This window comes from Eulemur rufifrons, chromosome 9, assembly GCF_041146395.1.
Source record: "Eulemur rufifrons isolate Redbay chromosome 9, OSU_ERuf_1, whole genome shotgun sequence".
Classification (NCBI taxonomy): Eukaryota; Metazoa; Chordata; class Mammalia; order Primates; family Lemuridae; genus Eulemur; species Eulemur rufifrons.
The window spans coordinates 33,150,652-33,164,074 of NC_090991.1; the positions used below are offsets into that span (position 1 = coordinate 33,150,652).

Below are 13,423 nucleotides of genomic sequence, written 5' to 3' on the forward strand. Positions count from 1 at the left end.
GCTGAGGCTTAGAGAGATGAAATGACTTACGTGACTGCCCACACCTCAGGGCCTGTCTCCACTGGCCCCGCCCCCGGCTGTGCTGCTGGGAGAGCAGGGAGCACACACCCAAGAGGGACAGGCGGCAAAGGGGAAAGGAGGCTGCAGGGACTTTCAAAATCCCACATCTGAGCAAAATTTATGTTCAGCCCTGCCCTCTTTAGAAATTCAAGGCCTCCTGGGAAAACTAACCCTTTAAGACACTAACTCCTTCTGAACCCATTTACAGAATCCCATTGTCATGTGCATGCCCAGCCACAGAGCAGACTGGACGGAAGGAAGACACCAAGTGCACCCGCCTTCACAGCTGTGCCTGGGCCTCCTGGGGGGGCAAACCCTGGGGGTCTTTGCTGCACCCTGAAGACCCCAGAGGGAACCAGAAGTGCTCAGGAGTCACAGGGCAGCCTCTTACCTCTCTGGGCCTCCAATATCATCTACCAGTATGAGGATGAAGGTACCTGCCTCACCAGCTCATTCATGAGGGTCAGTGGGATGACAGTGGCAAGAGGGCTTGGTAAATTGCCCAGACTATTCCAAAGCCAGGACTGGGGCTGCCAAAAAGGCCACCTGTGCTTCACCACACTCCATCCTCCCTCCCTGCCGCCTCCCAGGCCCGGCTCCACTTGCCCAGCCCTCTGGCTTCCTGGGGAGGCTGAGCGGGCTCCAGCTAGAATGGGGCCAGCTGACCTCGTTGGCCGGAGCTCTAATCCCCTCCAGATGGGCCGGTGGCTTGCACCGAGGGTCTGGCTGCCCAGCTGACTCTGATCCTGGTGACCATGTGTGGCTATGGGTGACCATGTGCAGGGAGTGACTCCATCCAGTCCCCTGCTCCTTCCTGCTCCACTCCTCCCCACGGCTGACATTCCCCCAGGCAGCAGCCCCATCCGGCTGCTCCTTGTCTCCCGCAGCCTCTGTTGGCTGTGCTGCTTGGTTGGGGGGCTATCAGGATGCCCAGGGCTCAGCAGACCCCTGAAGGCCCCAGGCGGCAGCTCCCCTCCCATTGGCCTCATCACTCCACACCAGCCCTTCTGAAAACATGCTTACCAACCACACACCCGCCCCCCATGGAAGCTAGATGGGGTTTCTGGAGCCAGCGAAGATGTATGTACCAAGGATGGGACTCAAGAGCGTCTCCCAACATGAGCAGGCAGGAGGAGGTCACAGGAAGGCAATGGCTTTCTCTGCAGCAAGAAGGACTCAGATAGATTTGGGGAAGGACTTCTAACCCAATAGATGCTCCAAATGAAAGAGAACTCTTTCCCCAGACCAGCTTGTATGGCAGCAGAGGGATGGACAATATGACCTCCTGCAGGGAGGCCACGCTTCCATCCTGGTGTGGCGGGGGCTACATGGGTATCCCCAGAGAAATGTCCTAGTCCTGATGACAGCAGCTCCCCCAGTGCACCAGAGCATGTGAAAATGTCACCATTCCATGAAATATAAAAGCTCATATAAAGTATCTCCTGCCCCTTCCCTGGCGCAAGACCAGGAGACAATGGGGAGGGGAGGCAGGTCCCCTTCTTAGCATCTCCTGGGGGCAAGGAATGAGCTTTCCCTTTCCAGGCCAGTCCACACCCCCAAGCCCACCTCTGGTCATTTGTACTTCATTTTAGTCCCCGGACCATAGTTTCACCCGGGCTGCAATGGCCATGGATGGGGGTGGGGTCAGCCTGGTGACCTCTGGGAGGTGAAGGAAGAATGGGGGGAGGCAGAGGGGTCAGTCGGGGACTCCCAGACGGGGCCTGGGATGCTGGTTCCCTCCCTCACCAGTGAGGCTGAGCTCCTGAGGTTACCGCGGGACGCTGTTCGGTTTATTCCAGGGTGAGTGGGTGCCCACGGGGAGGCAGTGAGGATGGCCGAGATCACCTGGTGGCAGAGTGCCCAGGGATGGCCACAGGTTCTGCAGAGCCCTGCAGGGCCTCAGTCTCTGGTTGTTTGGGAAGCTCCACCTTCTGCCCCAACCCAAGGGGGCTTGGGGACAGTCACTGATGTAGCAGTTTTCGTAACTCGCAGGGCTCAGTGATGGGCAGGGAGCAGGCTTGATTCTCACACACGTAGGCGGTGGCCCGGTCTTCTAGCCGTCGCAGGGTACTCAGGAAGGGCAGTTGGCGGGACATGAAGCTCGAGGGGTCCCCATCAGCCAGAATCAGCACCTGGGGTAGCAGCAGAGCAGAAAGGGTCACCTGGGGGCTCAAGGCCCACTGGGAGCTTACCTGTCCCCAACCTTCAGTGAGGACAGATGTTGGGGCACCAAGGAGGGGAGAGGGCAGCTCAGGGGAGGAGGGGGTGGGCCCCACAGGGACAGGCACCTTGTTAGGGATGTACATAGAGTGGACGCACTGCACCAGAGCTTTGGTGTCCTTGGCCTGGCGGTCTCCACAGATCACGATCTGGCCGGAATAGAAAGGTCACTCCGGTGTCAGATGACGGAGGGGCTGAGGCCCAGACCAGCCAGGGCTCCCCATCCTCCTCCCTCCTCCTTCCTCCCTCCACACCACCCATATCCCTAAGACGGAATGGGGACTCATCTCAGCTGCCAGGAGGCCACATCAGATTTAATGCTTGGCAAGTGGGAAGACACACACATACACACACACACGCGAATACACAAAGAAGCAATGTCATGCGTACTGGCAGAGATACAGACGCAGGAAGACGCGCAGAAGATCCACAGCACACAGATCCATCCAGAGAGACACAGAGTAGTCACAAATACACACAGCAGATGCCCACATAGAGGCAGATACCACACAAACCACACCAGACACACACATGCACACGCACGCGTGGGCAGACACAGGCCCACATGCAAATGCAAGCAGGTAGACTGCAGACAGGCAGGCACACGCCGGCAAACACTCACACCAGCATTCGCCCCACAGGCAGGTACACAGACACCCACCTCCAGGAACACACACAGCAAGAACACAATAGGGACGGAAAGGATTACACTGATACACAGAGATACACAGAGAAATACTCCACCAGCCACCAGGGACCCGTATTTAGCCCATCTCCTGCCCCCCGTACTCCGACAGCCCCAGTGACAGACACTCACAGGTCTGTCTCCTCAGACCCACAGACACCTCCACCACAGGGAGCAGAGACCCGCCTCACACGCGGGTGCACACACACCCCTGAGCTCTGGGGCAGCCCGCACTGTAGCCCCAGCTCCCCTCCTAGCCGGGGTCCCACCCCCAGTGCCCTCACCCCTCACCTGCTTGAGGGTCTGCTGATGGGCTGAGAGGGTGCGGACCATCTCGGGCAGGGCCACCGGGACACGACGCATGCGCTCCGAGAAGGCGGTCAGCAGGCACACGCACTTGTCCATCCAGTCCTTGTGGCCCGTGAAGCCGTGCAGCCGAAGCAGGTTGTGGGCCGACACGGAATTGGCACTGGGCTCTGCGCCATCCTGGTCTGCAGGGGGTGGGGAGACAGGGGGTGGGGGTAAGGGAAGGTCACTGCGTCCCAGAATCCTGTCCCAGCAGTGTGTTCAGGGACCCCGGGGGAGGGGCACAGAGAAGAGGCCCTGCCCATACTGCCCCCCACCACCCCGGCCTGACCAGTCTAAGAGATGACGACCAGCCCCTGCACTTACTGATGCTTTGCCCTCTCACCGGCGTCCCCAACTCCACTTGTGCCAGGCTGCACTCCTGGTTCCCGGGCTCCACCTCACTGAGAACTCTGTCCAACCACCCAGCTGCCCGAGCCAGGGTGGCTTCACCCTTACCCGCTTCCTCTCCCTCATCCTCCATGTCTAATCCATCCATGACTCCTGCCAGGGCTACGGCCAGAACAGGTCCAAATCCCACCACCTCTCCCCATCTCGTCCCTGTACCATCACCTGAGCCTCCGCCCATGCCTGCCTGGGCTGACACCACTGATGGCCTCCTAAGGGTCCCCCTGCTGCCCTGCCCCATCCCTGTTCTGCCATTGGTCAGAGTGACCTCCTTAAACCTAAACCAGAGCCGGTCACAAGCTGCTTAAAATCTCCTTGCCCCACCCACCTCGGCACCCGCCTCCAGCTTGCCCCTCTGTCCTCCAGGCTGTCCCCTCCCGGTGCGCCTCTCACGCACCGCTCCCCCGTCTGAACTCTCTCCCCAGCCCCTCTGCAACCACATGGCCCCTCTTGCCCCCCAGATCTTGTTTAAATGACACCTGTCACAGGTGTAATCTGATCTCCCCCAGGTCAAGGTGGGCCCCCTCTGTACTTCTCTCCCAAGGCCCTTTCGTTCACTCAGCTAACATTTATCGAGCACCTGCTATGTGCCAGGACAGACCCTGGGGACAGAGCAGTGACAGAAAGTCCTGTCCTTTGAAGAGCTAAAATTTGAGTGGGGGGAGAGAGACCATTAACCACAGACAAGGCACAGGGGTAAACAGGGGACAGGTACATGGCAGAGGCTCCTACTTTTCCATGGCACACAGCACAATTTTAACTACATGCTGGTGCGTGCAGTTTTGCATCATTACTGTCTGTTACATAGTTGTCTCTCAGATTGTACTGTAAGCTTCATGGGGGCAGGGACCAAGTCAGCCTTGTTTACTGTCTGAATCCACGGTGCCAGTTACTGTGCCAAGTGTGTTCACGGAACGGCTAAATGAATCTTTACGCCAACCCTGTAAGGTAGTGCCAACGTTAGCTCCATTGTGCCTGTTAAGAAACCAAGACTCAGGAATACGAGACCAGCCCAAAGTCATATGGCTAAAAAGTAGCAGAGACGTGCAGCCAGGAGGCTCCTGCCCACGCCAGCTCCTCATCGCCACACCGCACTTACACCTCCCTCGGGGAAAACCAGGCCCCGGCTGGGGCCAGGACTCCGGGCCAGCCCCACACCCCCACTGACCGTCCTTCAGACGCAGGGGCAGGCCAGCCCCGAGCTCGGCCTCGCTGCAGAAGTAGCCGCCACCCTCGGAGTCCCAGAAGAGCCTGTCTTGCGTGTCCTGCAGCCGCAGAGCCCACTCGAGCCACGCGCTCTCCTGTGAGGCCTCGTACAGGTCCAGCAGGCCCCGCACCACGAAGGCGTAGTCCTCCAGGAAGCCCCAGCAGGGCGGGTTGCTGGGGACAGGCATTAGGGGAGGGGGTGGGGACAGGCCCAGGAGAGAGGGCCTTTCACAGAAGGGGCCCCTTTCATGCACTTGTTCATTTAACCGTCCAAATGGCCCTTCTTGGGGGCCTTCATTTTCCAGAGGAGTCAATGGGCCCAGGGAGGCTGAGCGCTCACGGCAAGCACGTGCCGAGCCAGCACTGGCGCCCACTGGAGGGGAGGTCAGGTGGGGACATGCAGGGAGACGAGCCACCACCACCCCCGCCCCCGCCACAGTCTTCCCAGCCCCCCACCTTTGCTCCACTGTCCCCCCTGAGGCAGTATAGCAGGTCCGCATCAGGCGGCCACTGGCCACATCAAACATGTGCCGCTTCAGGAACTTGGCACCATTGGTGGCACAGCTGACCAGCTTGTCTAGGCCCAGGACAGCCCCGGTCACAGCATAGCCGGACACCATCAGGCCTGGAGGCAAAAGAGACCAGTGGTGGTAAGAAGCGGGCCAGGGCCCTCCATGCCTCTCCACCCCGACACCTCAGGCCCCGGACACCTCTCCGGAGCAGTGGGGTGGAGCACAGACCACTTGGGCCCCAGAGCCAGGCAGGTCAGCGTCCCTGGCCCTTGGGTGTGACCTTGGGCAGACTACTAAAGCTCTCTAAGCCTATTTGCTCCTTTGCAAATTGAGGATAATAAACCCAAGAAACGAAGCATTAGCATTTAGCAGGTGCCTGACAGACTAAAGGGGCCTCTGACACGCCGCCCCACCGTTCCAGGCGGCCAGCATCTTGTTGTCCAGGTGCGGCTTGGGCCGGTGTTTCCGGGCCTGGAAGAGCTTCTCCAGCCCCGCATTGAGCAGGGTCCGCACGGCCTCCACGTCCAAGCCGAAGCGGGCAGCGGTCAGCTCCAGTGAGTACCGGACAGTCAGCACGTTCTGGCCCTGCAGCTCCCCCTTGGGGTCCTGCGGAAAACAGCCTTTGTCGGGGTGCCCACAGGCTGGGCAGGCTCCAGCCCCCTCCCGTGTCCCCAGAAGCCCTCACCTGAGTGGGGCTGATGTTGCCGGCCTCCGTGAGCCCGTAGTGCTTTATGAGGAGCTGGCCGGAGGTCAGCGGCTCGGTGGCGCCCGGCACAGGCTCGGGCAGGAGCTGCTGGACCTCTTTGACCGTCCACACGTAGAAGGCGCCCTCTTTGGGACGCATGCCCCGCTCTGGGGGCGAGTCTGCGTCTTCCGCACAGTAGAAGCCTCCCGACTGTGGAGAGGGAGATTTGCTGGCCCCAGCCTACAGGGCAGGGGAGGCCCCAACCCCCTCCCGCCGCTGCCAGGTCCGCCTGCCTCGGTGGACACACACCCGGTGGGTCAAGCTCCGAGACACGTACTGCAGGATGCCTTTGGCAACATCAGAGTAGAATTCATCGCCAGAGATCTGAGGAGGGGAACAGAGGAGGCTGTAAATGGAGGTCACTGGGGCGGCCTAGGGATGTGGGGGTGGGGGTGACATTCTCCCAGGAAGATGGGGAGGGAAGACTGGGTATATGGGACGGAATTGGGGGTTTAGGTTAACTGGGAGCCACAGTCACCTGGAAGGCCTGAGAATAGGCCACTGCGAGCTGGGCCTGGTCGTACAGCATCTTCTCGAAGTGCGGGACGTGCCACTGGGGGTCCGTGGAGTAGCGGTGAAAGCCCTGTGCCAGGCAGGACGTGGGACTGGAGGCTGATCCCAGCCTCTGCCTCATCCCCCTGCCTCCCACCACCCCTCCAGGGAATGCCCAGCCCCCTCACCTGTCCCACGTGGTCCCGGATGCCACCGTTGGCCATCATTTTCAGGGTGTGCAATGCCATCTGCTGGGCCCGAGAGCCATCCTGGGTCAGTCGATGGCTGAGCCAGTAGGAGAACAGGAAGTTCAGGATCACTGTGGGGCACCAAGAACATACGGGTGAGAGAACAGGGGAGCGAGAGCGCACATCCGGGGGCTAGGAGTTCACCCCACAGGCAGTCTCTGGACAGGCTGGGAGTTGGGAGGTCAATGGTCAACCCAGAGGACAGAAGGTCACGGCTCAAGTCAGAGGTCAGAATATCATCAGCCCACATACACAGGACCAGAAAGTTGCTGACCAGACCAGAGCCCACAAAGTCACTAGCCAAGGCAGGGTCACAAGAACCAAGTCAGTGACCAAAGGTCAGAAGGTCATTATCTAGGTCAAGGTCACAGGGTCACTGCTAAGACCAGAAGTCAGGTTGTCACTGACAGGCTAGGGGTAAGGAGGTCACTGGTCAGGAGGACAGGAGGCCCAGGACCAAGCCAAGGGTCAGAAGATCGTTGACCAGGACAGGAATCAGAGGCCAGGCCTGGGTAAGGTGGGCACGGGGACACTGACCTGGCGTCGGAAACTTGGGGGCCTCTGCAAAGCCACCATACTCCTCGTCATAGCCCTCATCCAACTGCTGGAAGCAGCGGCTGTTCATGGTGGCCGCAGAGGGTGGCAGCTGACGGTCACCCGTGCTGATCTCCGACCGGGCCAGCAGGGTGGTTGTGACACGCTGGCTGTTTTCTAGCAGCGTGTTCTTGTTCTGTTTCCACTTTGGGAGGTGGGGGCACACCTGGGGGTCAGCTTGGGGTGGGGGCCCTTGTCCCCTCATCCCCCGCCCAGGTCCCCGACTCCCCGATGCACACCCACCTGATCCCGTATTCTCAGCAACACTGTGCGGAAGCCAACTCGGGTCAAGCCATCCTCAGGAGGGAAGTAGGTGCCCCCGACAAAGGGCTGGAGGTTGGGGGTCAGCCACACATTCATGGGCCAGCCCCCACCACTGCTGGTGGCCTGCGGGAGAGGGCAGGGCTGAGGGGAGCCGCCCCCAGGGTGCGAGCAGCGCACACACTCCAGTGGGAAGACCGCTCACCTGCACGAACGTCATGTACACCTTGTCCACGTCTGGCCGCTCCTCCCGGTCGACCTTCACGCTGACAAAGTCCTCGCTGAGCAGGCGGGCGATCTCCTCATTCTGGAAGGACTCCTCCTCCATCATGTGGCACCAGTGGCAGGTGGAGTACCCCACTGGAACGGGGCCGGGGGAGGTCAGGGGCCAGTGATGGGCTGGGGCACCAGCCGAGGGGCCCCAGCTACCCAGAACAGGTCCTGACCTTCAGTCTCCTGGGAGCCCCCGGAGCCCAGAGGACCCTCCCCCAGCCCGGGGAAGGCGGGTGCATTACCTGAAAGGAAAATTGGCTTGTTTTCTTTCCTGGCCTTGTCAAAGGCTTCCTGTCCCCAGGGGTACCTAGACACGGCAAGTGGGGCATCACTCAGCAGATCGGGGGGTCGAGGAGGAGCCCGGGGTCCCAGCTGCTTTGGGAGGGCACCAGGAGGGCACGTACCAGTCCACAGGATTGTAGGCATGTTGTAGGAGGTACGGTGACTTCTCATTAATCAGGCGGTTGGGGGCCCTCTGGGGCGCAGATGGGGGACAGCTGGACCGGCCTCCCTTTCCTCCAGCCGTCATGGACCCCGAACTACTGACCGATGCACTCCGGTCCTTGTCCCGGGAGGAGCTACCCCTGGTGAGGCCAAAGGGTCACACAGGCAACGGGTCCCCCCCAACCTCCCTGGGGCCCCCAGTGCCCTTCTGGCTCCACCCAGCCCCCAGCCCCACTGTAGAACCCACCTTTCTGAGCCACGGGGGAGACTGTGGCCTTTGTGCTCCCCCTTGTGTTTTGGGGGGGGTGAGGAAAGGTGGCTCATTGGGGGCTCCTTGCCAGGTTAGTCTCCCCCAACTTCTCGGCCCCTGGCCGTGGGAAGAATGACTGTGAGGTCGGGGCGGGTCACAATGGGCAGAATGGTCCTTGGGGCTCCGTTCTCTCCCCCTAACTGGGCCCCTCCCCGGGGGGGCTGCCTGGAGGCGTCTCTCTGGCAAGCCTGGGTGCGTGACCTGGCAGGAAGGCTGCCCACTGCTGGTGGCTGCACAGGCCAAGAATAGTAGGGTCTGGGACTGGACGGGGTTGGGGGCAACCAGAGAGGAAGACCGACACGGAGACTCCCTCACTCAACGGCCACCTGCTGGGCACTTCCTCGGGGCCAGGTCCTGTGCTAGACCATCAGGACACCCAGGGAATCCGAAACAGGCCCTGACCTCAGGGAGTTCAGCCTGGGAGGGTGGCACTGCCAGGCAGACCTAAATAATGACAGGTCCGTGCAGCAGCAAAGGACAGTGACAGGACACAGGGTGCTGTTGGAGAAGGGCCCTTGGGCCAGCATTGGGGTGCAAGGAAGGCTTCCTGGAGGCAGTGTCGGACAGTTCTTGGGGAGCCAGCCTTGCAGAGGGGTGGATGGGGGGTGGGGGAGCCTTCCTGCAGGGGCCAGGCCGCGGGAGCAGACCGGAGGCGGGGTGGGGCTAGGACCAAGCATGCAGGGGTGGTCCAGGCAGGCACTGGGGACGGCTCCGGGAAGACCAGCCACGGGGCCCCGTAGACGCTGGATGTGTCCCCGCGGCCCGCTCGCCCGCCCATACCTGCGGCTCGCGGCGAGGCCCAGCCCGGCTTGGCACAGCAGAAGGCCGCGGCCCACCCAGACCCGCGCGCCCAGCATGGCTGCTCCCGGCCGTGGGCCGGGACGCCGCGGACAGGAAGGGAGGGCAGGAGGCTGCGAGGGGCGGGCCGGGCCCCGACCGAGCCGCGGGCGGGTCATTGCCGAGGCTCGGGGCTGCGTGGCTGGTCTCCGAGCGCCGCCCGGTGGCAGAGTGCGGAATTGCAGACCAGACAGCCCGGGCTTGCAAGTGTGTGCGTGAAACTCGGCTAGGCTCAACTCGATTAAACCCCTGCCTGAGGGAGGACAACCCTCCTGATGGGAATAGGAAGGGATGCGGGATGCCAGGGCCAGGCAATGCCAGAGCCTCAGCTCATTTTGTCCCACCCTTGCCCATTGTACAAATGAGAAATGAGGCCGGAGCCAAAGGCATGCCTTGTCCAGGTCCACGAGCTAGCAGGCTTCAGTTTGCACAGCCCTATCTCAAGGCTCTGCTCAAATCCCACCCACCCCGGGAAGCTGTCCCTGAACAACAATGGCGAGTCAATTTTATGTCCTAAGTACACTTTGCACACTTGTCTCATTTGCTACATTCAGCCAATATTTATTGTCTGCTGCCTACCACTCTGCAAGGCCCTGGGGTGTACAGTGGTGAGCAGAGAGAGACAAGGCTCCTGCCCTCATGTGGCCCACAGTCTGTTGAGAGAGGCAGAAGCTAACCCAACAGCCATACAAATGAATATACAGCCACCCACGGTGACAAGTGCCATGAGTGGGTATAACATAATAAGGGATGTGAACTGCTGGAAGAGCCAAGGGATAACAGCCTCCCTGAGGAAATCACATTTGTGTAGTAGCTACGGAGAATGAGAGGAGGGAACTTGGAGGGAGCATGGGAGAGTGTGGGGAAAGAGTCAGAAGGAACAGTATGTGCAAAGGCCCTGTGGCATGTCAGTGAGCCAGGGCTGAGGAGCTGCAGGAAGGAAGACAGGCAGTAGACGAGCTTAGGAGGCTGGGGAGGAGAGCAGGGGCCAGGTCTTGGGAGGACTTGTGAGCTGTCAGAGGGGATTTTTTTAAGAGAGAGCTGTGGTCTCCTCACATTGCCCAGGCTGGTGGTCTGGAATTCCTGGCCTCAAGCGATCCTCCCACCGCAGCCTCCCAAAGTGCAGGGATTACAGGCATGAGCCACCTCACCCAGCTAGAAGGGGATTTTTGATGAGAGCAAAAGGAAGTTGTTGAAGGGCTTCAGTCAGGAGAGTGACCTGGTTGGGTCTGCATTTGGGAAAGATCCCACTGGAGGCCCAATGGAGAAAGGGGCGAGAGTGGAGCAGGGGCAGGCAGGAGGTCATAACAGCACCCAGGGCAGATGGGGGGGTGGAGATACACAGAAGGGGATGGGCTGGATGGAGGTCAGGAGGAGGAAACACAGGACGGGCAGTGAGGAAGACGGGGGTGTCCAGGCTGACTTGCAGGTTCGTGAGGTTCATTTTTGGACCTGTTGGTTTGAGGTGCCTTCGAGTATGTGCACACGGAGGCAGAGATGACAAGGCTTGGAGCACAGAGGACAGGCTGTCGGGAGAGAGGGATTCGGAGGTCTTTACACGGGGACGATGTGGGTGTGTGGAGTTCACTGGGAGAGACTGCGGCGAGCAGAGAAGAGGACCCAGGTCTGGGCCTGAGTGAGCCTGAGAAAGACACAGGCGGGGACCAACCAGCATACAGAGGGGAAACCCAGAGAGGGTGGCAGCCCAGAGGCAAGGGGACCGAGGGGTCCAAGAAGGATGGAGTGTCTACACCGTCAGACTCCTGAGAAACCAACCAGGATGGGACAGAGAAAGGTCCCTGTCCCCACCAGAGGGCTTGGCAGGCATTGTCCCAGTGAAGTCAGGCAGAAGGCTTTAAGCCAACCGGAGTGGGACGAGGAGGAAGGGGAAGGAAAGGGCAAATGGAGACGGACGGGCGCCTGGTGTGAGGGGAAGGATGGAAACACACTTTCAAGATGGAGGAAGCTAGGACACATATGGGTGGGAAGGATTTGGTTGAGAGAAAGTGACTGAAGCTGCTGGGGAGAGAAGAGATGGGTGACACCACGAGGTTCTGAGATCGGGGCGGCATGTTTCAGAAGGGTTGGCAGACGGTGGGTGGGGGTGGGGGGGAAGGTTCTGGTGGGTGCTCCAGAGAATGAGCTCTGGCTGGAAGGCATTAAGCTCAGAGAACTGGAACCTGCCTTGAATGTAGAGGAATCTGGGGTGATGACAAGCCCCAAAGTGTGACCATGGGTGAGGGTAGCCGAGAGGTTGGGGGGCAGAGAGGTCATCTCCTAGGATGATGCAGTCACCTGAAATTGACGTAGAAAAGGAGTGAGGTAAGAGCTGGGTGAGAAGACCATGCCCCAAGACCAAAGCATCCCAAGAATGAGGTGGAGTGACAGCCCCAGGCAGGGTGGAGGCAGGACAACCCAGTGGCACCAGCCTCCGAGGAAGAAGGGTCTCATGAGGAGGAAGATGGTCCGGAAGTGCCTATGGGAAATGAGACTCCCAACCGCTTCTTTGTGGAAGACGAAATAGCTCCCCGGGAGTCCTCAGGGGAGGGCCAGTTTAGAAGAGGGCCTGATGGGGGAGGCACAAAGGATGGATCAGGGACCAAGAAGGAGGGAAGCTTCCAGGTTTGGGTGTGGCAGAAGGCAGATGGGGCTGGACTCTGGCTACTGCCTGGCAAAACCAGGGTGGGTTCATTCCTCATGGTCATCTCTGCAGAGGGTGGGCCCCGGGCTGAATGGACACTGGCCTGGGAGCGTCCACATAGCCTCATAAGGGAGGAACTCTTCACCCCATTTGACGAGTAAGGAAACAGGCACAGACATAGGGAGGTTAAGTAATTTACTCAAGGTCATAGATCATAACCACTTATTACTAAGTGATTATTGTTATTATGAAATTCAAACCTTGGAGCAGGGTTTTGAACCCTGTCAGTCTGGCTCCTGAGCAGGTGCTCTTGTCCATTCCATCTATCATAGCCACGGTGGGACCCCCTTCCCCCACCCCCACCTCAGGAAGAATAGTCTTGTGTCTCCCCCACCCCACACACCAAATTTGGCATTTCTGGTGTGTGTAAGGCCGTTTACCCACAGCACCCCGAAAGGGGGTTGGGAAGGGCCACTGGCTGCCTGCAGAGCCAGACCCTTAGCACTGAGGACACATCAGTGTCCAGTGGCCCAGGGATCGGGGGCACTGGGTAGAAAAGGAGGGTGACCATGGTGGCTCCCCTGGATGGAGTGCCAGTCCCTGCCCCCATCCTTGGTTTCACAGACCCCACATAAACCTCCAAGAAGGATCGGACTCCTCTGCGTGGGTAAGGTTGAGGCTCCTGCCAGCCCTGGTGAGGGGGGCAGAGGGTAGAGCAGGATTTAAGGTGACTCAGTAGGACAAAGCTCCTGTACCCGCCTGGTGCCGCAACCCTCACGTGCCCCTGGCTTGCCTGCCCTGCCAAGCTCTGAGCTCCTGGAGGTTGTGGGCTTAGCCACTCCTGGATCCCTCCCAGCTTAGCCCAGCACTTCCTTCACAGCAGTCGCTCAATATTTGCTTAGCTAAGTCTGGAGCCCAGCCTGGGAGCTCCCCGCCTGACTTTGAGTTCTAGCCCCACTCCACGCTAGCTCTGTGCCTTGGAACTGCCGCTTAACCCTGCTCAGCCTGGGTGCCCCGGCCTGTAAAATGGGAGCAGTGCCGGCTGCAAGAGTGACAGACCGCACTTTAGAGGGCTTTGTGTCTGATTTCATGCTCTGTTGTCCCCGTTTTGAAATCCTTAACCCAATTTTGAACAAGGAGCC

The 13,423-nt window shown here is 60.0% G+C and overlaps 1 protein-coding gene across 3 annotated transcripts; it reads right to left on the reverse strand.

Moving 5' to 3' along the window:
- Window positions 1-1,828: 1,828 nt before the first annotated feature.
- SPATA20 (spermatogenesis associated 20) lies at window positions 1,829-9,695 on the reverse strand. Of its 3 annotated transcripts, none has more exons than XM_069481212.1 (17): window positions 9,584-9,695; window positions 9,130-9,247; window positions 8,454-8,633; window positions 8,292-8,356; window positions 7,982-8,136; window positions 7,759-7,902; window positions 7,459-7,660; window positions 6,862-6,992; window positions 6,660-6,764; window positions 6,431-6,505; window positions 6,122-6,331; window positions 5,850-6,042; window positions 5,381-5,549; window positions 4,887-5,098; window positions 3,257-3,456; window positions 2,349-2,429; window positions 1,829-2,192 (listed from the first exon to the last, which is right to left on the reverse strand). In XM_069481212.1, exons 3-17 carry the CDS (start codon window positions 8,576-8,578, stop codon window positions 2,022-2,024), a joined length of 2,238 nt encoding a protein of 745 aa, XP_069337313.1. In that variant the 5' UTR covers window positions 8,579-8,633; window positions 9,130-9,247; window positions 9,584-9,695; the 3' UTR covers window positions 1,829-2,021. The 3 variants fall into 3 exon arrangements, with proteins under 3 accessions (XP_069337313.1, XP_069337312.1, XP_069337311.1); XM_069481210.1 differs by lacking the exon at window positions 9,130-9,247 and adding an exon at window positions 8,741-8,860 and having other exon boundaries at window positions 1,840-2,192; window positions 9,584-9,650; XM_069481211.1 differs by lacking the exon at window positions 9,130-9,247.
- Window positions 9,696-13,423: the final 3,728 nt, after the last annotated feature.

Coding starts and splice junctions, on each gene's coding strand:
- SPATA20 (XM_069481211.1), bottom strand. CDS start 9,660: ATGCTGGGCGCGCGGGTCTGGGTGGGCCGCGGCCTTCTGCTGTGCCAA. Junction 5,550..5,849: donor GATGCTGGCCGCCTGGAACG/GTGGGGCGGCGT, acceptor TTTTGCCTCCAG/GCCTGATGGTGTCCGGCTAT. Junction 2,193..2,348: donor CTATGTACATCCCTAACAAG/GTGCCTGTCCCT, acceptor CTGCTACCCCAG/GTGCTGATTCTGGCTGATGG.